Source organism: Oncorhynchus nerka, linkage group LG20 (assembly GCF_034236695.1).
Source record: "Oncorhynchus nerka isolate Pitt River linkage group LG20, Oner_Uvic_2.0, whole genome shotgun sequence".
Taxonomy (NCBI): Eukaryota; Metazoa; Chordata; class Actinopteri; order Salmoniformes; family Salmonidae; genus Oncorhynchus; species Oncorhynchus nerka.
This window is the reverse complement of record NC_088415.1, coordinates 52,897,271-52,919,708: the sequence shown is the minus strand read 5'-3', so window position 1 is coordinate 52,919,708 and position 22,438 is coordinate 52,897,271. Positions and strand designations below refer to the sequence as shown.

Below are 22,438 nucleotides of genomic sequence, written 5' to 3'. Positions count from 1 at the left end.
CTCCAGGCCAGCGCGTGTGACTCTCTCTCTCTCTCTCTCTCTCTCTCTCTCTCTTCTCTCTCTCTCTCTCTCTCTCTCTCTCTCTGTCCATTTCAGTCCATGTGAGTTTTCTGTAACAGGCCATATTAGTTCATGCATTTTGCATTCATGGAGTACATACTTGGTCCTTTGTGTGTGGTTATGAGTGAGGGTGTGTGTGTGTGTGTGTGTGTCCCTGTGTGTATGAAAGTGTGTGTGTTCTCATTATACCCACTTTAAACCCCAAGAGCCTTCCATCCCGCTGTCCTGCTATTCTAATAACACCCTGCCTGTCTCTCTCTGATTGCTGCCATTGTTATGCAAATGGTAATGCTGCTCACACAGACGACGAGGAGAGGAGAGTAGACCTTTTATTTCCTCCGTCTCTCTGCGCATCAGGGGGAAAAGTGCCGCGTGCGGTCTCCCTATCTCTCTCCCTCCGTCCTTTTATCTCCCTCCCATCCCTCCAGTTATCTCTTTATCCTCCCCTTTATGCGCCTCACATAATCGCTCTGGGCAATCGGCTCATCTGGAAAACCATCAATTAGGCGCACCTCGTCATTTCATCTGCCCACTATCCATCTAACGCATTGTCTCTCAGCACTTGGGTGAGGGCTGCTCCGATCTCTCCCCTAATCTGTTATCCTCTATTTAGGGAAAGTAGTTATTAGTTTTGGAGGCTCTCTTTTGTGCGAGGGACAATGTGAGTTTAAACACTCTTTTGTGTGGTGAATTTATTGGAGATTTGACGTGTTCCCCTCGCTCTCTTTATGCCCCTCCAGCCATACAAAAAGAGAGATCCACACCCTGTTAAATATATTATGTGTCGTTTAGTTAAAAACACCCTTCATCTTAATCTAGACCCAGTTACCATCTCCTGTTTAACATTCCCTATGTTTCTGAAGCTGGAACACACAGTAAATAGAGGAGCCCAGTGGCGTATGAGGTTCAGAGAGGCAATAAGAGGCCAGGTCTCTCGTTAAAAGCATGCGTTAATGAAGAGCTGTTAAAACATAAAACTCCTGGATCCATTTTACACTCTACTGCTCTCACACCTGGCAGAAGATCAATAGGCAATCTGCAAGCCTGCTCACCGCCCTACTGCAAATGAACTAGCTCTGGAGCACTGAGCATCACACACAGATACACACTCTTAAAGGGATACTTCGGGATTTGGGCAATGAGGCCCTTCCTCTACTTCCCCAGAGTCAGGTGAACTCGTGGATACCATTTTTGGTTCTCTGCGTGCAGTTTGAAGGAAATTGCTAACTGGCGTTAGCACAAGTTGCTTGCTAGCGTTAGCACAAGTTGCTTGCTAGCGTTAGCATAATTGCTTACTAGCGTTAGCATAATGACTGGAAGTCTATGGTATCTGCTCGCATGCTAGCAGATAGCTGTAGACATCCCGTCATTACGATAACACTAGTTAGCATTGGCTCGCGAAACAACCTCTAACTTCCCTCATACTGGACACAGTGACGTAAAACGGAGTGTACAAAACATGCTTTCTCCATGACATAGACTGACCAGGTGAATCAAGGTGAAAGCTATGACCCCTTGTCGATGTCAACAGTTAAATCCACTTCAATCAGTGTAGATGAAGGGGAGGAGACAGGTTAATGAAGGATTTTTTAGCCTTGAGACAATTAGAGACATGGATTGTGTATGTTAGCCATGCAGAGGGTGAACTGGCAAGACGAAAGATTTGAAGTGCCTTTGAACAGGGTACCATGAAACCTTAACCAACAGTACAGGTCAAGAAGAGTTAAGAAACATTTACCAAATAAACTCAAGTTAAAAATAATCAAAAGTAACACAATAGCATAACAATAATGAGGTTATATACAGGGGTACCTGTACTGAGTCAGTGTGCGGGGGTACAGGTTAGTTGAGGTCATTTGTACATGTAGGTAAGGGTGAAGTGGCTATGCATAGATGATAAACAGCGAGTATGCTCCAATGCTTCCCAAAACTGTGGGGAGCATTGGAGTCAACATGGGCCAGCATCTGTGTGGAATGCTTTCGACACCTTGTAAAGGTCCCTGCCCCGACGATTTGAGGCTGTTCTGTGGACAAAAGGGGTTGTGACTCAATATTAGGAAGGTGTTCCTAGTGTTTTGTACACTTAGTGTATACACTGTATTCTACTCTAGGCTCATCCTATATAACTACTGTATGCACTGTATACACCTGTTCTATTCATATAATGTCTGCACACCATCATATACATATATATTCCGGACTCTTTCTGATATTTCTTAAGGTTATGTTTTTTTTTTTTTTTGTGATTTTTGTGTGTGTATTGTCAGGTATTACTGCACTGTTGGAGCTAGAAACATAAGCATTAAGCTGCTCCTGCGATGCCGTCTGCATAACACTCCTTCCGTGGTTTCCAACTGCTTTTAAACGCTTTGATTAAATCACACGTGTAAATACTAAATTAAAGCTACACTCGTTGTGAATCCAGCCAAAGTGTCCGATTTTAAAAAGGCTTTTCGGCGAAAGCATAAGAAGCTATTATCTGATGATAGCACAGCAGTAAACAAAGAGAGTAGCATATTTCAACCCTGCAGGCGCCACACAAAGTGCAGAAATAAAATATAAAACATGCCTTACCTTTGACGAGCTTATTTTGTTGGCACTCCAATATGTCCCATAAACATCACAATTGGTCCTTTTGTTCGATTAATTCCGTCCATTTATTTGGCGTGTTTGATCCAGAAAGAAAACAGCTTCCAAATTGCGCAACGTCACTACAAAATATTTCAAAAGTTGCCTGTAAACTTTGTCAAAACATTTCAAACTGCCTTTGTAATACCTAAAGTTGTATTACAAAGGTAGTCCGAAATGTTTTGTATTGTATTTTTGTATTTTTAATGTTTTAAACGTTAATAATCGATCAAATTGAAGACGGGTCTATCTGTTTTCAATAGAGGACGAGAGGAAACTAACGCTACTTTTCAAGTCTTGCGCAACTCTCAACAGTGTTACCCATTTCCTAGATGGCCGTACTTCTTCATTGTACAAAGGAATAACCTCAACCAACATCCAGTGGAAGCGGTAGGAACTGAAAACAAGTGCCTAAGAAATATCGTTTCCCAATGAGAACTCACTGAACAGACAGACCTCAATTTTTTTAAATTCTGAACGGTTAGTCCTCTGGGTTTCGCCTGCTAAATAAGTTCTGTTATACTCACAGACATGATTCAAACAGTTTTAGAAACGTCAGAGTGTTTTCTATCCAAATATACTAATACTATGCATATCTTATATTCTTGGCATGAGTAGCAGGAAGTTGAAATTGGGGACGCTATTTATCCAAAAGTGAAAATGCTGCCCCCTATACCTTAAGTTAACCTGTCTCCCCCCCTTCATCTACACTGATTGAAGTGGATTCAATAAGGGATCATAGCTTTCAGCTGGATTCACCTGGTCAGTGTGTGTCATGGAAAGAGCAGGTGTTCTTAATGTTTTTTACAGTCATTATGAGCTAAAAGCTACACACAACTCATCTAAAACCAAGTTAAGCTCTGTGGGCTTGAAGTGACTCTCTGCACTTGTTTATCTTAATGAATGTCTCTTTATTAATGAATGTCTATGCCGGGCTGAATTGAATGTGTTTCTGTAGGATATTAAGCACAGGGCTTTATTTGTTAACACAACAGAGGCATTGAGCTAATGGGAGAGAGGCTAAATGTGGCAACCTGACCCTGTGTGTATACGTACGCGGAACGCACATATGCACGCGTGTCCAGCATGTGACTCCGTCTCCGAGCCGTGGTCAACGGGGTCTGTTGTCTGGGAGCAGAGCAACAGAGGGAGGGAGAGATAAACAGATAGATGGACAGAGGGGAGTGTGTGTGTGTGTGTGTGTGTGTGTGTGTGTGTGTGTGTGTGTGTGTGTGTGTGTGTGTGTGTGTGTGTGTGTGTGTGTGTGTGTGTGTGTGTGTGTGTGTGTGTGTGTGTGTGTGTGTGTGTGGTGCTAACCCCCTGCCATCTTGTCAGGCTAATTCTCCATGGTGGAAGTCCAGATGGAGACTTCAGATAGCACAGGAATTACAGACCAATCGGATAATGGCCTGGTCTAAATGAATGAAGGACGATCTGGACTGCTGAACTGAATGGTGGCGTTTTCGCAAGCGGTCAGAGTAGACAAAACACACAGTGAAAACACTCATCCCATTCTCTTTCTAGTTAGGGAAGCTCTTTTACTTCTCAAGCTTACCCAGAGACATAGAGCGTCGCTAACCTTTGTTCAATGAGATTATATTGTCATCCTTTCTTTTCAAACCTCGCACTCCTTCTGTCACAGTATCCTGTCTGTCTGCCTGCCCGCCTGTCAGTCTGTCTGTCTGTCACTCTCTCTCACACACACACACACACACACACACGTCTGTCTATCTGTCTGCCTGTTAGGTCAGGGGGGCCGGCTGTGAGCTGTCAGACCCCCCCCCCCCACCCTTTGGCACGGATCAATCCCACAGACCCTTTCATCGGCGCCTTTGATAGAGCAGTCACAGGACACACACACACACACACACTTCTCCGCAGGACAGCCTCGAAATCAGATGGCTGTCGCAGTGCTGTCCCCATGCTCACCATGCAATACACACACAGAGACACATACACACACACACACCCTCTGGCCTCATCTCTGGTAGCGGTGTCCTCTCTGACAGCCACATTAGTCTAAGGGATAAAAGTGGAAGGGAATTGGATTTTCCTCTGCTGGGGGTGAGGGTTAGGATAGGCATTTATCAGTGTGTGTGTGTGGCATTTATCTCAGTGAGATAGTGATTTCATTTAGGGTGATGTATCACCGTCTTTACCCAGTATAGAGCTGTACTGTAGGACTCCCCAGTGTTGTTACTGACCTCCCCTGACAACCTTATCCTCCCGCCTCCCTCACCCCCGGCTGCCCCTTTTCCTCCCCCTCATTCCTCACCTATCTTTCTTACCTTTATTTCTCTCTCCGTACTCTTCCTACTCTCCCCTCACCCCTGACAACCATATTTCCCTCAAACCTCTCTGCTCTCGTCCCAATCTCACCCTTTACCCTCTTTCCTCACCTCTCTTTCCCTGTCACTCATCTCCTCCTCTCTCCTCCCTCCTCCCTCTCTCTCTTTCCTCTCTCCCGGGTGGGGGTGGGGGTGGGGGGCACGGGGTCACTTTGGGGGTACTTTGTTCGTCAATTTGTAAGCCCCACCAGGTGCCAGGCGGGGAACTAGACCTGTCAATCAATCACATTGACTACCCCCTGCCTCCACCCCCTTCCCCCGCCCCTCATCACACATACAGGTGTTCATGTTCCCCCTCCCTTCGTCCGTCCCCCCCTGTCCCGTTCCCCCTCGACCCCAAGAGGCTGATCAATATTCATGAGATCTCAAGACGGCCCCCTGCACACACACCCTAGCGGATTGGCCCATAGTAATTATCTCCTGACGTTTATGCATGGCCCTGATTAGAAGCTGTCACTGTGAATGATGACGACATGCTGTACCCCAGAGAGAGAGCGAGAGGGAGAGGTGGAAGAGAGCGATGGGTTGAGGTGTATGGGAGAAAGAGTGAATGAGGTTGGTCTCCGCTGTGACCACTAACCTCTCCTGGCTCAACCTTTTTGCCACCATCTCTCTGTAGTATGTATCTGTGTTGTGTTCTGTGTATAAATGTCAATGTGTTTTTCTCTCTGTGTCCTCAGGTAAGCCAGTGATGATCATCACGGAGTTCATGGAGAATGGATCCCTGGATACCTTCCTGAAGGTTAGTTTGTGTTAACACAAACCACTCGTTCATATACACCCACACACACACACACACACACACACACACACACACACACACACACACACACTACACTCTCATTATTCCTCTCTGAAGGTCAGCTTGTGCTGCTCCTGTAGTATTAAAACATATCTGCTGTTCGAAAGAGGGATGGAAAGAAAAATAAAGTGTTTGTAAGAAAGTACTAGAGTCCTTTCAGTTCTGAAAGAAAACCACTCGACCCCACTGGCCTCCTTCGTACTGGATGAATTTACAGTAAAAGCCAATGGAGGGATTTACTCACAAACCTAGAAACCCACACACACACCACATCAGTAATGTTTAGAATTGGACTTGGTATACATTGATGGACAAGTAGATGACCACGAGTGTTATGTCCATCTTTCCGCTCCTATAGCTATATCCACTAGACCTTGATCCTACTTTACGTTACAGCAATATCATCCCACATAATATCCTGTTCTACCTCACACACTCACGCACAAACACACAACAGCTCTCTCTCGCTCTCAGAGCAATATCCATCTACATCCCCTGCCGGTGTTTCAGCAGCTGTGGAGTAAGTTAATTAGGTCTTGTTTTGTGAAATGCTGATTGATTGCTCTGTCTTTTCAACCCACAGACTTCCTCTTTTATCAATCGCTCCCTATCCTATAGCAGCACTTCCAGTAAGGGATATGAGGGAGACGACGGAGGGGGGGTAGGCGTGAGTGGGGGTTGGAGAGACGAAGGGAGGGAGAGAGATGGAGGAGAGAAAGTGGGGGAGAGAGACAGAACTATGGTGGGGGAGAGAGAGACAGAGAGAGAGAGATAGTGTGAGTGAAAGAGAACGAAAGAGAGGGAGGAAGAGGGATGCTTTGTTTTTGTGGCCGATGCTTAATTGATCTGGGGTCAAATGAAACACATGTAACCCTTGGTGCAGCTGGACGACCTATAACCCATAGAACTGATCTCAGAAATATATTGGATTTTTATGAAGCCACTATTTCTGAAAGTAATTATGCTGACTACCCAGATCGAACATCGCCGACGCATCTGTGGGTGTGTGTGTGCTTGCGTTTGTGAATATGCATGGGTGTGTGTGTGTGTGTGTGTGTGTGTGTGTGTGTGTGTGTGTGTGTGTGTGTGCATGAGTGCGGGTGTATATGAACGAGTGGTCTTCTTCCTCTTTGTGGTGTCAGTTTTCATCATCATTCAGCCAGAGTATTGTGGTTGTGAAAGGGCTCCACTTAAAGAGAATTGTATCTGCACTGCGGTAATGAGAGTAGTACAGTGGTGATCTGTTCTCAGTGACACAGCCTACTGTATATTAGTGGAACTGTGGAGATGGACGTTTGAGATTGTGGGAGAAAAGACTTAGTCGGGTGGGGGGTGTAATTGACAGAGGTAAGCCTACTGTGGTGTGGGGACGTGGTGTGTGTATACTGTATGTGTTCAATTCAAGCCAATTCAATCAACTTTATTGTTCCACAAGGGCGTGTTGTAGCTGGGTTGACGGTAAACAACACAGACAAAACATGTAACAGCAAACAACTTGTATACAACAGTCAGTTTCTCTCTCTCTCTCTCTCTCGCTCTCTCCCTCTTTCTGTGGTAGAAACACGACGGTCAGTTCACAGTGATCCAGTTGGTGGGCATGCTGCGCGGCATCGCGTCGGGCATGAAGTACCTGTCTGACATGAGCTACGTTCACCGAGACCTGGCCGCCCGCAACATCCTGGTCAACAGCAACCTGGTGTGTAAGGTGTCTGACTTCGGCCTGTCCCGAGTACTGGAGGACGACCCCGAGGCAGCATACACCACACGGGTAAGACAAAACACACATGTAATGTCAATGAGAATGTGTTACTATAGCGCACATGTAGGTCAAGGAATGTGCTCGTTAAATCAGACTGATACAGGGTGGTGCGATTGGAATTTGGTTCGACCCTTAACCCCTTGGCAAGATGTAAAAGGACTGGATAGGCACACAGTCCATTTGGAAAGTATTCAGACCCCTTCCCCTTTTTTCACATTTTGTTACGTTACAGCCTTATTCTAAAATGTGTTTTCCTCATCAATCTACACACAATACCCCATAACTACAAAGCGAAAACAAGTTTTGAGAAATACCATATTTACATAAGTATTCAGACCCTGTGCTGTGAGACTCGAAATTGACCTCAGGTGCACCCTGTTTCCATTGATCATCCTTGAGATGTTTCTACAACTTGATTGGAACCCACCTGTGGTACATTTAATTGATTGGACATGATTTGGTAAGGCACACACCTATGTATATAAGGTCCCAGGGAAAAAAACAAGCCATGATGTCGAAGGAATTGTCCATAGAGCTCCGAGACAGGATAGTGTCGAGGCACAGATCTGAGAGGGTACCAACACATTTCTGCAGCATTTAAGGTCCCCAAGAACCCAATGGTCACTCTGACAGAGCTCCAGAGTTCCTCTGTGGAGATGGGAGAACCTTCAAGAAGGACAACCATCTCTGCAGCACTCCGCCAATCAGGCCTTTATGGTAGAGTGGCCAGACGGAAGACACATGATAGCCCACTTGGCGTTTGTCCCAAGAAAGACTTGAGGCTGTAATCGCTGCCAAAGGTGCTTCAACAAAGTACTGAGTAAAGGGTCTGAATACTTATGTAAATGTGATATTTCACCATTTTTTTTCTTTCTATAAATTTGTAGAAATTTCTACAAAACAGTTTTTGCTTTCTCATTATGGGGTATTGTGTGTAGATTGATGAGGGTAAAAAAAAACGATTTAATCAATTTTAGAATAAGGCTGTAATGTAACAAAATGTGGAAAAAGTTAAGGGATCTGAATACTTTCTGAATGCACTATATACTCTACGGTAGATTTAGCTATATATGGCTTTGGGTATAAGCAATGTGGTAATTGTACTGATAGGCCTAGGTGGAATTTCCCCCAATCCAATCATTTCAGATCTACAAAGGCTGCATTTACACAGGCAGCCCAATTCAGATTATTTATTTTTTTCAGCACTGATCTGATTTTTCAAAAGACCAATTACTGAAAAAAAAAAGATCAGAATTGGGCTGCCTGTGTTAACACAGCCTTTGTAGATCTGAAAGGATGGGATTTTTATCAATTATCAATGAAAGCATTGGATTTTTATCAATGTTGTAGCGTACTGTATGTTTGTGAGGTTGAGTGACTGAGAGAAGATGGCGAGAAAGAGAGAGATTGCGAGAAGGAGAGAGCTTGTCAGTCCATGTCAGTGCCCCTGTCGTCCCAGTATGCGGTAATTGCAGGTTTGTCTGAGAAAATGCATTTCTTCTCTCACCTCTCTCATACCCTTCTTCACCTCAACCCTCACCCCCCCTTACTCCTCTCACCAGCATGTCCCCTTTTCACCTCTCTACTTTCCATTTTCCCCACCTCACTCCTTCCCTTCCTATTGCCCCTTACTCCCTTCCTCCTTTTGTGAGAGAAAGAGAGAGCGGTAGATTGAGAAATCCTGTGTGAAAGAGCCTGTCAATCTCTGTTAGTCTAACAGTGCCCCTTGTCCTCCCATTGGGATAATTGCGGGTTTGTCAGAGAAGAAGCTTCTGTTTTTCTCACCTCTCTAGCTCACTGTTCACTCCCCTACTCCTCGCCCCTCATGCCCCAGAGATAAAACGAGGAAGATTATACTAATGCCCAATGCCAGAGCGACCCCTTACCTCCTTGGCACATCACAAAGATATAGAAGGACCGGATAAGCGCATAGATCTAGCTACAGTGCCTTCGGAAACTATTCATAACCCTTGATTTATTCCACATTTTGTTGTGTTACAGCCTGAATTCAAAATGGATTAAATGTCTATAATTATCTCACCCATCTACACACCATACCCCATAATAACAAAGTAAAAACGTCTTTTTATAAATGTTAGCAAATGTATTGAACATGAAATACAGAAATATTAAATGGACATAAATATTCACACCCTTGAATAAATACTTTGTTGAAGCACCTTTGGCAGCATCATTCTGGGTAAGTCTCTTAAACGCTTTCTACACCTGAATTTGGCAAAATTTGCCCATTTATTATTTTCAAAAATGCTCCAGCTCTGTCAAATTGGTTGTTGGTCATTTTCATGCCGTACATTTTCAAGTAGGTTTACTGTCTTCTTGGCTGTTGATTATTGCTAGACAACCGTTTTCAAGTCAAAAATAAATCTTGGCCACATTCACTGTCTTCTTGGTAAGCAACTCCAGTGTAGATTTGGCCTTGTGTTTTAGGTTATTGCTGTGCTGAAAGATGAATTCATCTCCCAGTGTCTGGTTGAAAGCAGATTGAAACAGCTTTTCTAGGATTTTGCCTGTGCTTAACTCCATTCTGTTGACTTTTTATCCTTAAAAAAACTCCCCAGTCCTTTATGATTGCTAGCATGCTATGCTTGAAAATATGGAGAGTGGTACTCAGTAATGTGTTGTATTGGAGTTGCCCCAAACATAACACTTTTCAGGACAAACAGTGAATTGCTTTGCCTCATTTTTTGCAGTATAACTTTAGTGCCTTGTTGCAAACAGGATGCATGTTTTCAAATATTTGTATTCAGTGCAGGCTTCCTTCTTTTGTGGAGTAACTATAATGTAGTTGATCCATCCTCTGTTCTCATATCACAGCAATTAAACTCTGTAACTGTTTTAAAGTCACCATTCGCCTCATGGTGAAATACCTGAGTGGTTTCCTTCCTCTCTGGCAACTGGGTTAGGAAGGACGCCTGTATGTTTGTAGTGACTGGGTATAGTGCTACAACATCCTTAGTGTAATTAGAATCTTCATCGTGCTCAAAGGGATATTCAATGTCTGCGTACATTTTTTTTTATAGGTACCCTTCTTTGCATTGAAAAACTTTCTTGGTCTTTGTGGTTGAATCTGTGCTTGAAATTCACTACTCGATTGAGAGACCTTACAGATACTTGTATGAGTGGGGGTACAGAGATGGGGTAGTCATTAAAAAATTATGTTAATAACCACTATTATTGAATATGGAAGGAGTCCATGCGATTTATCATGCGATTTGTTAAGCACAATTTTACTCCTGAATTTAAGTAAAGCGTGGCACAACAAAGGGGTTGAATACTTGACATTTCAGCTTGATATTTATTCATTTCTAAAATGTTCTACAAACAGAATTTCACTTTGACATTATGCGGTATTATGTGTAGATCAGTGACACAAAATCTAAATTTAATCAGTTGTAATAATCAAGCTGTAACACAAGAAAATGTGGAAAAAGTGAAGGGGTGTGAATACTTTCTCTCATACCCGCTCACTACGCCGAAACCAGTCGTCGACAGCTGGGACAGTACTAGGCTCCGCCTCCCAAGGAAACATGGGGGATTGGTAACCAAGGACCCACTGAAATGGAGTAAGGTGGAGGGATTAGTGCATGAGTGAGTTCTGAGTGTATTCGGCCCAGGCCATATACAGACTCCAGTCGTGTGGAGAGGCAGAACATTGTTGGCGGTGGTACTTCCCTATTACTTTGTTCAGGTGTTCTGTCTGCCCGTTGGTCTGGGGGTGGTACCTGGAGGAGAGGCTGAGGGTGACCCCCAGTCGGTCGCAGAAGGCTCGCCACACCCGGAAGACAAACTGGGGCCTGTGGTCAGAGACGATGTCCTCCGGAATCCCATACAGACAGCTCATCTGCTGGAACATACACCCCGCCAATTCCATGGTGTTAGGTAGATGAGGAAGAGGAACCAGACAACACATTTTTGATAAACGGTCTGCTATGATAAGGATGGTGGTGTTACCAGAGGATTCAGGAAGGTCTGTGATGAAGTCAACAGCTATGTGGGACCAGGGTCTGTGAGGGATTGGCAAAGGTTGAAGCTTCCCGGAGGGGAGATGACGAGGGATTTGGGTGCAGACTGGACAGGAGAGTACGCAATTCCTTACGTCGGATGCCAGTGAGGACTACCAGAAATTCCGGGCTAGATGTTCGGTGGTTCATGTAATGCCCGGATGTCCTGACCCCAAGGACGTGTGACACCATTGCATTTAGTTGGGGTCTAACAGCTGCTGGTACGTAACTCCTCCCAGCTGGTGTCTCAGGAGGAGCTGGGTCTGAGGTAAGGGCTTCTTGTATTGCAGAGTGAACCTCCCACTGTACCGGTCCCATAATGTAAGAGGAAGGAAGAATGGTCGAAAGGTCAAACTGGTGGGAGAGAGCATCAGCTTTTACATTTTTCCTTCCAGGGATGTATGTAACATGGAAATGGAAGCGTGTGAAGAAGAGCCCAGCGGGCTTGTCTGGAGTTGAACCTCTTAGCCCCTCTGAAATATTCCAGATTATGATGATCTGTTAGGATGAGAAAGGGATGTGGTGCGCCCTCCAACCAGTGCCGCCACTCAAGGGCCAGCTTGATGGCGAGGAGTTCTATGTTCCCCACATCGTAATTCCTCTCAGCAGGGGATAACGTCTTGGAGAAGAAGGCACGGGGATGTGATTTGGGAGGTGTTCCCACCCGCTGAGAGAGTATGGCTCCTACTTCGGAGGCATCCACCTCCATGGTGAAAGGAAGGGACGGATCAGGTTGGCAAAGGACAGGAGCTGAGGTGAAGAGGCGTTCCCAGTTGTTGAACCCAGTCAGGGTGGTATCAGTCCATTGAAGGGTCTGGGTCTTTTGGCTGGTAAGGGCAGTGAGGGGAGCGGCTGTAGAACTGAAGTTCCGAATGAACTGGCGATAGTAGTTGGAGAACCCAATGAAACGTTGGAGTTCCTTAACGGTGGTGGGTTTGGGCCAGTTACTGATGGTGGGGACTTTGTTCCCATCCATGCTGACCCCTCCAGGTGTCAGTACGAAGCTTACAGAGGTTACATGGAAGGCACTCTTTTCAGTCTTCACATAAAGGTTATGGTCAAGGAGCCGTTGAAGAACCTTTTGCACCTGCTGTATGTGTTCCTTCAAGGAGTTGGAGTAAATCAGGATGTTATCAATGCAGACGATAAGAAAGCGGTTGATCATATCCTGGAAAACCTCGTTCATAAAGGATTGGAAGACGGCAGAGGCGTTCGTAAGGCATGACCAGGTGTTCGTAGTGCCCTCGAGTGGTGATAATGGCCGTCTTCCATGCGTTGCCTTCACATATACGGACAAGGTTATATGCACTTCACAGGTCGAGTTCAGTATAGATGTTGGCGCAGCCCACTTGTTCAAAGGTCGCTGGGATCAGAGGACGAGGGAAACGGTTATTGACCATGACGTCATTCAGGGAATGATAATCAATACATGGACGGAGACCACTGTCCGTTTTTCCGACGCAGCCAGGGAAGAAGAATGACGAATGAAACCGTTTGAGTGATTCATCAATGTTGTTCTTCATTGTCTCATTTTCTGGGAAAGATAGGGGTAAACACGGCCCTTCGGTGGGGACACTCCAAGGAGTAAATCAATAGCACAGTCTCCTGGGCGATGTGGTGGCAGAGTGGAGGCCTTGGTTTTGCTGAAGACATTGCTATACTGGGCGAATTCAGATGGTATAGTGGGAGGCAATGCAGAGGCAGTCCTCAATGGTGGTGGCTCTGCAGAGTAGGCTGAGACAACTGGTGAAGCAGGTAGAAGACCAGGACAGTAGTTCACCTTGTTGCCACGAGATGGCAGGGTCGAGATGACAAAGCTAGGGGTGTCCAAGGATGAGTCGCTGTTTGGGGGATGAGAGTTCCATGAGTTGAATGGTTTCGGTGTGGAAGACTCCAATCTGGAGGGTGACGCTCTGTGTCAGGGGCGTGATGAATCCTGTGCCCAATGGCTGAGTAGACGATCTTTCGCTCCACAGTATAGGCAGAGCCCTTTTTGGATCCGCTTTTACCGTTCAATACACGGGAGAGGAGCACGGCCCAACTACATGGGTTCTGGAAGACTCGGATGGAGTAACGTGAAGAGAATGTTTCGGGTTCCTGGGTGGCAGAGTTCTTCAGCGGTTGGTGATGAGGTGGTCGATGGAGATACAAATGCATTGACTTAAAACCTGAAGGTCACCTCTACAGGCCAGCTCCACCTGAAGTTCCCTGTTGAGCCCTCTTCGGTAGACGGTAAGTCAAGAAGCAGCCTCATTCCATCCACTCCCTGCAGCCATGGGGTGGAACTCGAGGGCATACTCGGCAACTAAATTACGTCCTTGTTGAAGTTCTATGAGGAGGTCTCCTATAGGACGACTGGAGGGAGAGTGATCGAATACCTCTTTGAAGAGTGTGTGGAAATGGGTCTCAGATCCGAGTTCTGTGCTGTTGGCAGTCCATATGGCGGTGGCTCAGGGCTTTGCCTGTGAGTAGAGACCCAACAAAAATCCACCCTGCTGTTGTCGGTGGCGAAGTTAGTGATGTTGTGCTCAATGTATTTGCCCTATTGCATCAGAAATCCCTGACATTTCCCTGGCAAACCGTCATATTTTCCAGGCATGGGTATGAATGAAGGAGGGCTAAGGGTTACGATACCTGGCATCGGAGGAGAGGGATAGGCTGGCGGAGAAGATGGCTGTAAGGGTTTTCTGGTGAAAGAGAGGCGGACCAAAATGCAGCGTGGTGGTTATTCATGTTTTTAATAAACATTTACATTTACATTTAAGTCATTTAGCAGACGCTCTTATCCAGAGCGACTTACAAATTGGTGCTTTCACCTTATGACATCCAGTGGAACAGCCACTTTACAATAGTGCATCTAAGTCTTTTAAGGGGGGGGGGGGGGGTGAGAAGGATTACTTTATCCTATCCTAGGTATTCCTTAAAGAGGTGGGGTTTCAGGTGTCTCCGGAAGGTGGTGATTGACTCCGCTGTCCTGGCGTCGTGAGGGAGTTTGTTCCACCATTGGGGGGCCAGAGCAGTTTTGACTGGGCTGAGCGGGAACTGTACTTCCTCAGTGGTAGGGAGGCGAGCAGGCCAGAGGTGGATGAACGCAGTGCCCTTGTTTGGGTGTAGGGCCTGATCAGAGCCTGGAGGTACTGAGGTGCCGTTCCCCTCACAGCTCCGTAGGCAAGCACCATGGTCTTGTAGCGGATGCGAGCTTCAACTGGAAGCCAGTGGAGAGAGCGGAGGAGCGGGGTGACGTGAGAGAACTTGGGAAGGCGTTCTGGATGAGTTGTAGGGGTTTAATGGCACAGGCAGGGAGCCCAGCCAACAGCGAGTTGCAGTAATCCAGACGGGAGATGACAAGTGCCTGGATTAGGACCTGCGCCGCTTCCTGTGTGAGGCAGGGTCGTACTCTGCGGATGTTGTAGAGCAGGAACCTACAGGAACGGGCCACCGCCTTGATGTTAGTTGAGAACGACAGGGTGTTGTCCAGGATCACGCCAAGGTTCTTAGCGCGATCCTGGACAACACCCTGTCGTTCTCAACTAACATCAAGGCGGTGGCCCGTTCCTGTAGGTTCATGCTCTACAACATCCGCAGAGTACGACCCTGCAGAGTACGACCCCTAAAGACGACTATACATGAACAGACTATACAAAACAAGAACAGTGAAAACCTAAACAGTCCTATCTGGTGCAAACACAGAGACAGGAACAATCACCCACAAAACCCAACACAAAACAGGCTACCTAAATATGGTTCCCAATCAGAGACAATGACTAACACCTGCCTCTGATTGAGAACCATATCAGGCCAAACATAGAAATAGACAAACCAGACACAACATAGAATGCCCACCCAGCTCACGTCCTGACCAACACTAAAACAAGGAAAACACATACGAACGATGGACAGAACGTGACAATGGCAAATTTCCTCCATAAGCTCCTCTTGCTGGGTTAGCCGCCGCTGTAGCTCCACTGAATCCATTCCGTTTTTAGGCGAGGTATTCTGATGTGAATCCCCATGGAGAAAAAGGTGTAGATTCACGTGCAGAGCGTGGTAGATCATGGTCACAGGCAGGCAATGGTCAAACACAGGTAGGCAGTCAAAATCAAACGATACCTCACAACCATACAAACAGAATCACCTGAACTAAATAGGGAGCTGATGAGACCAGGTGAGAAACAAACACAGGTGAAATCAATGAACAAAAATGAAAGACAGGGCTACGTTCCAGAACACAAAGAAACAGGGCTACGTTCCAGAACACAAAGAAACAGGGCTACGTTCAAGAACACAAAGAAACAGGGCTACGTTCCAGAACACAAAGAAACAGGGCTACGTTCCAGAACACAAAGAAAAAGAACACAAGGTTGATTTAAGAAAAGAAAAGCAGAACCTTACAAGACTAGCTATATTTCTTAGATGATTAAAGCAGGACTGGACAACCTTTTTTCCATGCAGCTAGAGGTTTAGGTCAGGGTCAATGAAGTTGCCAAGGTTTCTGTCCGTAGACTTTACATTGGTGGACAAATATCCAAGGTTATTTACAATATGGGTTCTAGCAAGGTGGGTGCCAAATAAATTAACCTCTGATTTCTTATCATTGAGCTGGAGAAATTGGTCAGACATCCAACATTTGATGTCAGTAAGACACTTGTGAAAGGTAGCTATGCTAGCTTGGTCACTCGGTCAGATTGGTAAAAAAAAGCTGCGTGTCATCTGCATAGCAGTGAAACTGAATGTTATGATTGCGGATGACGTTACCAAAGGGAAGCATGTAGAGGGAAAAAAGGATGGGGCCCAGAATTGACCCCTGAGGGACACCATAGTGAATTGATGCTGGGGATGATGCTGAACCACCCATGCATGCTCATTGAGAAACGTATGCTACATAGATATGACCCGAACCAGTCGAGGGCAACGCCGGAGATTCCCACTCACCTTTCCAGCCCGTCAGCAAGGATGTTCTGATCAATAGTATCAAATGCTGCACTGAGTTCTAAAATAACTAGAATGGAGCATTCACCGGCATCGGCAGCCAACAGAAGGTCATTACTGACTTTAAATAAAGCAGTTTCGATGCTGTAAAATGAGTGGAAGCCCGACTGGAATTTTTCAAATAAGTTGTTTATACTCAAATAAGCCACAAATTGCTTGAAAAAAAACTTTGTCTAAAATCTTGGATTAAAAAATTGAAGTTTAGAGATCTATAATTACTCAACCAATGTGTCAGTCGCTCGCTGGTAGGTACTGTACATCTACACACACAGTCAGAAGTGTCAGGAGACTCACACACATACATCTATAGGCCATAGAGGGAAGGAGGGATAGAGGAGAGGGAGGGGGTAGGGGAGAAGGAAAGATGCAGAGAGAGAGAGAGAGCGAGAGGGAGGGAGGGGATGGAGGGGATGGAGAGGGAAGATAGAGAAAGAGAGACAGAGAGAAAGAGTGGAGTAAGATGAACAGGGGGGGGGGGGGTAGCAGGGGAGATAGAAAAGGAAAGGGGGGGTGACTGCTTACTTTGTCTCTTTCATTTGACTTTGACCAGAGAGCTGGGACTAGAAGGAGTTCAGCAGTAGCAGCATGTTAAGACTGGTGTGATCTGTGTAGAGAGCCAACCAGGCATCTTAATGGCGTCTCCTCTGTCCTCCTTATACACAGTCAGTCCCAATGCCTTTTAAAAGCCTGTTTTCTGCTATGCCTACTCCATATACACTCCTTTGATCCTTATTTTCCTCCTGAACAACAAAGGGAAAGGCTTGTGAAAGGCTTGTGAAAGAGGACAGATGGAGGAGTGAAGTCAAAGCTCTACTGTGGTCCCTGTTATTGTGCGAATAGAAAGAAATGCTTTGGGTTTGTGTTTTAATCAATGAATATAATGAGGTACATCCCTATGACTACTCGGTTCTGTGTTTCCGTGCAGTTCTTTGAGCTTTCCTACCTACGCACCCACAACAGGGCTTGTTCCCCTCTCTCTTTCAATAGAATTCAATGAGTTGGTACATATTGCCAATGCAGACAGTCATGAATAGTAGTAGTTTGTAAATCCTGTATTAACCTTCCAAGTAGATGTTTTATTAACCCTTTCTACATGTACTGTTAACCATTTACAAACCTGTTATTAACCCTTTCTACATGTACTGTTAACCATTTACAAACCTGTTATTAACCCTTTCTACATGTACTGTTAACCATTTACAAACCTGTTATTAACCCTTTCTACATATACTGTTAACCATTTACAAACCTGTTATTAACCCTTTCTACATGTACTGTTAACCATTTACAAACCTGTTATTAACCCTTTCTACATGTACTGTTAACCATTTACAAACCTGTTATTAACCCTTTCTACATGTACTGTTAACCATTTACAAACCTGTTATTAACCCTTTCTACATGTACTGTTAACCATGTACAAACCTGTTATTAACACTTCCAGGGAGGGAAGATCCCCATCCGATGGACGTCTCCAGAGGCCATTGCCTACAGGAAGTTCACGTCAGCCAGTGACGTGTGGAGCTACGGCATCGTCATGTGGGAGGTGGTCTCATACGGAGAGAGACCCTACTGGGAGATGTCCAACCAGGATGTGAGTTGTTTCATTATAATAAAGCACAGTGTATAGCTGATATGGTATATGTTAATAGATGATTCGCTATTGATGGCTGGTTTTGTGCGGAAGCTAGGCGGACTCAGTTGGCTTTCTCTCCCATCCTCGGTGGATTCAAATTATTATGATGACAATTTTTGTGATTGACTAGGGTCTATCTAATCCGACCCTCTCTCTCTCTCTCTCTCTCTCTCTCTCTCTCTCTCTCTCTCTCTCTCTCTCTCCTCCCCTATTTCCAGGTGATAAAAGCGATAGATGAGGGATACCGTCTCCCGGCCCCTATGGACTGTCCTGTTGTCCTCCACCAGCTGATGTTGGACTGCTGGGAGAAGGGCCGCAGCGAACGGCCCAAGTTTGGCCAGATCGTCACCACCCTGGACAAGCTGATCAGAAACCCAGCCAGACTCCGAGAGCTGGCCAACAGCTCAGTGTGGTGAGTTACAATGGGTCAAAAAACTCAGTCTTCAGGCACACACTGTCAGATCCAGAATAAACTATTAGAACTAGTATCTGGACTGTTTGGGATATTTAACTATGCTGATAAGAATGTGTATATTCTCTCCTGTTTGCCCAGCAGGGAAGACCCAACCACTCCGGAGTTTAGTGTGAGTACGGTGGAAGAGTGGCTAGAGGCCATCAAGATGGGCCAGTACAAGGAGAACTTCTCCAGGGCTGGATACGTCACCCTGGACTCTGTCCTCTACATCACCATCAGGTGAGAGACATGGGCTGGGCTGGACTGAGCTGGGCAGGGCTGAGCTGGGCTGAGCTGAAGCGGGGTTGAGCAGGGCTAAGCTGAGGCTGGGCTGACTTGGGTTAGGGAAAGGGGAGTAGGAGTCAGCAGAGCTAGGGGGAAAGGGGGAGTCTGTTGTTGCTACTGTTTCTCATTTTTCTAAGTCCCTTTTTGCTCTGTCCTCTTCTGTAGTGAGCTCGTTAAGATGGATGTGACTTTGGCGGGTCACCAGAAGAAGATCCTCTCCAGTGTCCAGAGCCTGCAGACCCAGGGGACCCACGTCCAAGTATAACAGTTTCCCCATAGAGACACACTGAGAGAGAGAGAGAGGGAGGGCCAAAATGGATGCTCTGCTTTGAGTTTAACCACTGAGACACGCTGAGATTAAGCCAATATAGACATCTTGGGTTGGGTTTCCCCATACAAAGACACTTAGATGGAGCCGTAATGGACGCTCGGCTCCTTTACTTCCTCTTCGCAGCTTCACCATTCCACCCGTCCTGGATGTTTTGATAGCGTAGGCACTTCCAGCTTCTGTCCACGCACTTAGAGGCTTAGCAACCCAGCAACCTCAGCAACCAGGCTACATCCAAGACGTCTCTGACCGTATCAATAAGAACAACAAAAATGGTAAAAATAAAAAATGAATTCGATTGTAATTATCATCACTGTCTGTGAAGTTTAGTGTACAGTTGTTTTTATGGTTGTTTTGTTTTTCGTTTTACAATAAGCTGTTTTTTATTTTCTACACAGTTTATGGTGCCAGGAGATATTGTATATGTATAGATAAATGTTTACAAGAGCTGTGTGTCAGTCTGCCAGTCTAGAACTGAACGTAAAGTTTGTATCAGTGGTCAGGCAACGCAGGTGGGACGTTCCTTCCTGGTGCATGTGTTGCCAGGCCCCTCCTCTTCCTATAAGCCCCTCCCCCAGGACGCTCTTCGACGTATCATGGATGTGTGAGGGAGGTAGGAGAAATAGAGGGATGTGAAAAGACGAGATGGAGATGTCTGTTCATGGTCTCAGAAGACTTCCATTCCGTTTGGCCAGGAACAGATAGGGCTTCCAGACGCACACAGTTCACTTGAGTAAGTTCATTTTAGTACAGCCTAGAGCAGCAACGTATAGGACGTCGTGGGTCAGAAACCTGCAGGGCAATACAGTGTTGGCACATTTTCTTCCAAGGGTTGGCCTCAGTTGGAGAAGCTGTACCTTTTGGTGACAGAAGAAGAGCGGAGAAGTAGATAACCTTGTATGTGTGACGTTGACACTGTTGTGGAATGTGTATCTGTTTCGCAGACGGTGTGCCATGTACAGTTAGTATTGCTCTGAAACGTTGGGCAAACTTGATTGTGAGGTAGACTTGACTTGAGTAGACTGTGCCGAGTGATGTTTTTTTGCCTCATTTCACCTCCGATTAACATGGGTTCATTCACGGTTTGTCCTAACCACCTCTGTTCAGTCATGCCAACTGCTTCCAAATCTACAAGAGCCAATGTCCTATTCAAGCAAACCTGCTAACCTAATTTCCCGGATAAGTGAGAGAGAAAAAACATCAATGTCCCGTGCTCAACAAAACAACGTTTTCTATGTGAAACGAAGGAAATTCAACGGCATATCAAAACCAACATGCCCTCTCACTTTGGGGAGGGGAGGGTGGAGTTTTGGACTTATCTAGGAAATCCAGTTAGGCCCTTTTGATTGAATATGGTCGTCAATGTCCACTGAATCCCTGTTTGTATCTGGTTATGTTTATGATAATAGTGTTATTCTGCTACCTGACTGGACCACAAACACACCAACATATATACCATTGTACCATACTGTAAAATATGTACAGAGTTGATTTGAAACTCTAGAATGTTTGTAACAATAATGGTGACGATGATGATTACGGTGATGTACTTTTATTCTGAAGGAGGAGAGAAATCTGGCATTTTTTCCCCTTGCGGAGGCGGGTCATGGGAGATAGGCAGCGTGTGATTCGTATGACCTGGCCTATGGAATGTACGTTTACGTAGCATGGGTATTAAGTTTCAGCCTTTGATTGACAGGTGACAGGGAGTGCAGTTTTCACTCGGGCCGTGGACCTGAGGACGCTCGTCTTTTAGATGCCTTATTTACTGTGCTACCTTTCCTTTTCCGTTCCTCCCCTCCCCTGATCCCCCATAGAGGCGGAGTTATGACTACATCTGTACATAGTATTTATCTGTTTCCCTGAGGTGACGTCACAGAAAATATCTTGTTTTTTTTCTTTAACTGAAAAGCCCCAGGCGGTTATCACCTCTGTTATGGTTCTTTAAAAAAAATAGTATACATAAAACTATACTGCTGCTGTAAATCAACCACCAGTTCATTGGAAGCTGTATTTGAAAAACATTAGAAAGTAAACTTTTCATGTTTGTTTTGGTTTAGGAATCTGACCTGTTGGTATACTTGTCTGAACTCGTTGGTCAATGTATAGCAGAGAGAAGTTATAATTATTCCCTTCGTATCCCAAAGCTATTTGAAGTGTTCCAATGCGAGAGTGTGACCGTGTGTGACACATATGATGGAGATGAGCAAATTTCAACAGCTAAATTAACCTTTGTCTTTCCAATGTGTCTCTGAAGGTGGCTATTAATGATGCGTTACCAACAAATGATGTATTCGTTATAGTGAATGGATTGAATTGCCAGAAGCCTTTTGCGGTGTCATCAATTAGATTCAAATATTCAACAAATGACAGCAGCATATTGCGTCTGTTCGTTCAGACTCAAAACAGCAAAATATTGCAAAGCAGTGGTGACCAGTTGAAGGTTAGCTGTCTGTCAGTACTCATAATTTTACACTTTGAAATTGTCCTCGTTTGGTAAGCTAATCCATCACTCCCCAACCGGACGTCATAACCTTTGACCCATATCTCACGACCCTTGAACCTTAGCCAGGCTCTGAGTCCTTTCATGTGGATGGATAAAGTTTCCCCTTGGCACTGTTCAAAGGTCAGTTCTGTGTTCCCCGTCTAACAGTTAAAGTTAGGATATGGAAATAGTAAGCTGATCCTAAATAATTGTTGGTGAAGTCTTCTACCCCACAGCCAGGCCGGTTATTTACATGTTCCCAGACTGATTCCTTGTGAGATTGTTCTCTCGCTCTCCCTGGTCTTTCTTCCTTCCTGCCCTTGGCCCATTATATTTATCATGGCAGATTTCTATAGGCTTGTTCAAAGGGTGTACTCATTCTAAAGTCCTTCATGTCGCTGTAATAAATATGCTAATATTTTTTATTTCTCACCTGAAGCTCTTGGTGTCTTACTTTTCTTTTACTCTCTCTCTCTCTCTCACACACACACACACACACACACACACACACACACACACACACACACACACACACACACACACACACACACACACACATCAGAGACGTGCACACACGGTCACACTCTCAAATGTATAATAATGGCTATGCCTGAGCTTGTAGTATTTCCCAGGGGTCGGTGG

General features: G+C 45.4%; 1 protein-coding gene across 2 annotated transcripts in view; it reads left to right on the top strand.

Annotated features, from left to right (window-relative positions):
* The window catches only part of epha4b (eph receptor A4b), a 184,283-nt gene extending 162,055 nt beyond the window's left edge, over positions 1–22,228 (top strand). Inside the window, exons 14-19 of one of the 2 annotated variants that reach the window (XM_065005586.1) lie at positions 5,717–5,778; positions 7,397–7,606; positions 18,053–18,202; positions 18,463–18,656; positions 18,801–18,938; positions 19,149–22,228. In XM_065005586.1, the coding sequence (XP_064861658.1) occupies positions 5,717–5,778; positions 7,397–7,606; positions 18,053–18,202; positions 18,463–18,656; positions 18,801–18,938; positions 19,149–19,248 (854 nt within the window). In that variant the 3' untranslated portion in view covers positions 19,249–22,228. Of the gene's footprint in view, positions 1–5,716; positions 5,779–7,396; positions 7,607–18,052; positions 18,203–18,462; positions 18,657–18,797; positions 18,939–19,148 lie in introns of both variants that reach the window. The other variant, XM_065005585.1, reaches the window with a different exon arrangement.
* The last annotated feature ends 210 nt before the right edge of the window (positions 22,229–22,438 follow it).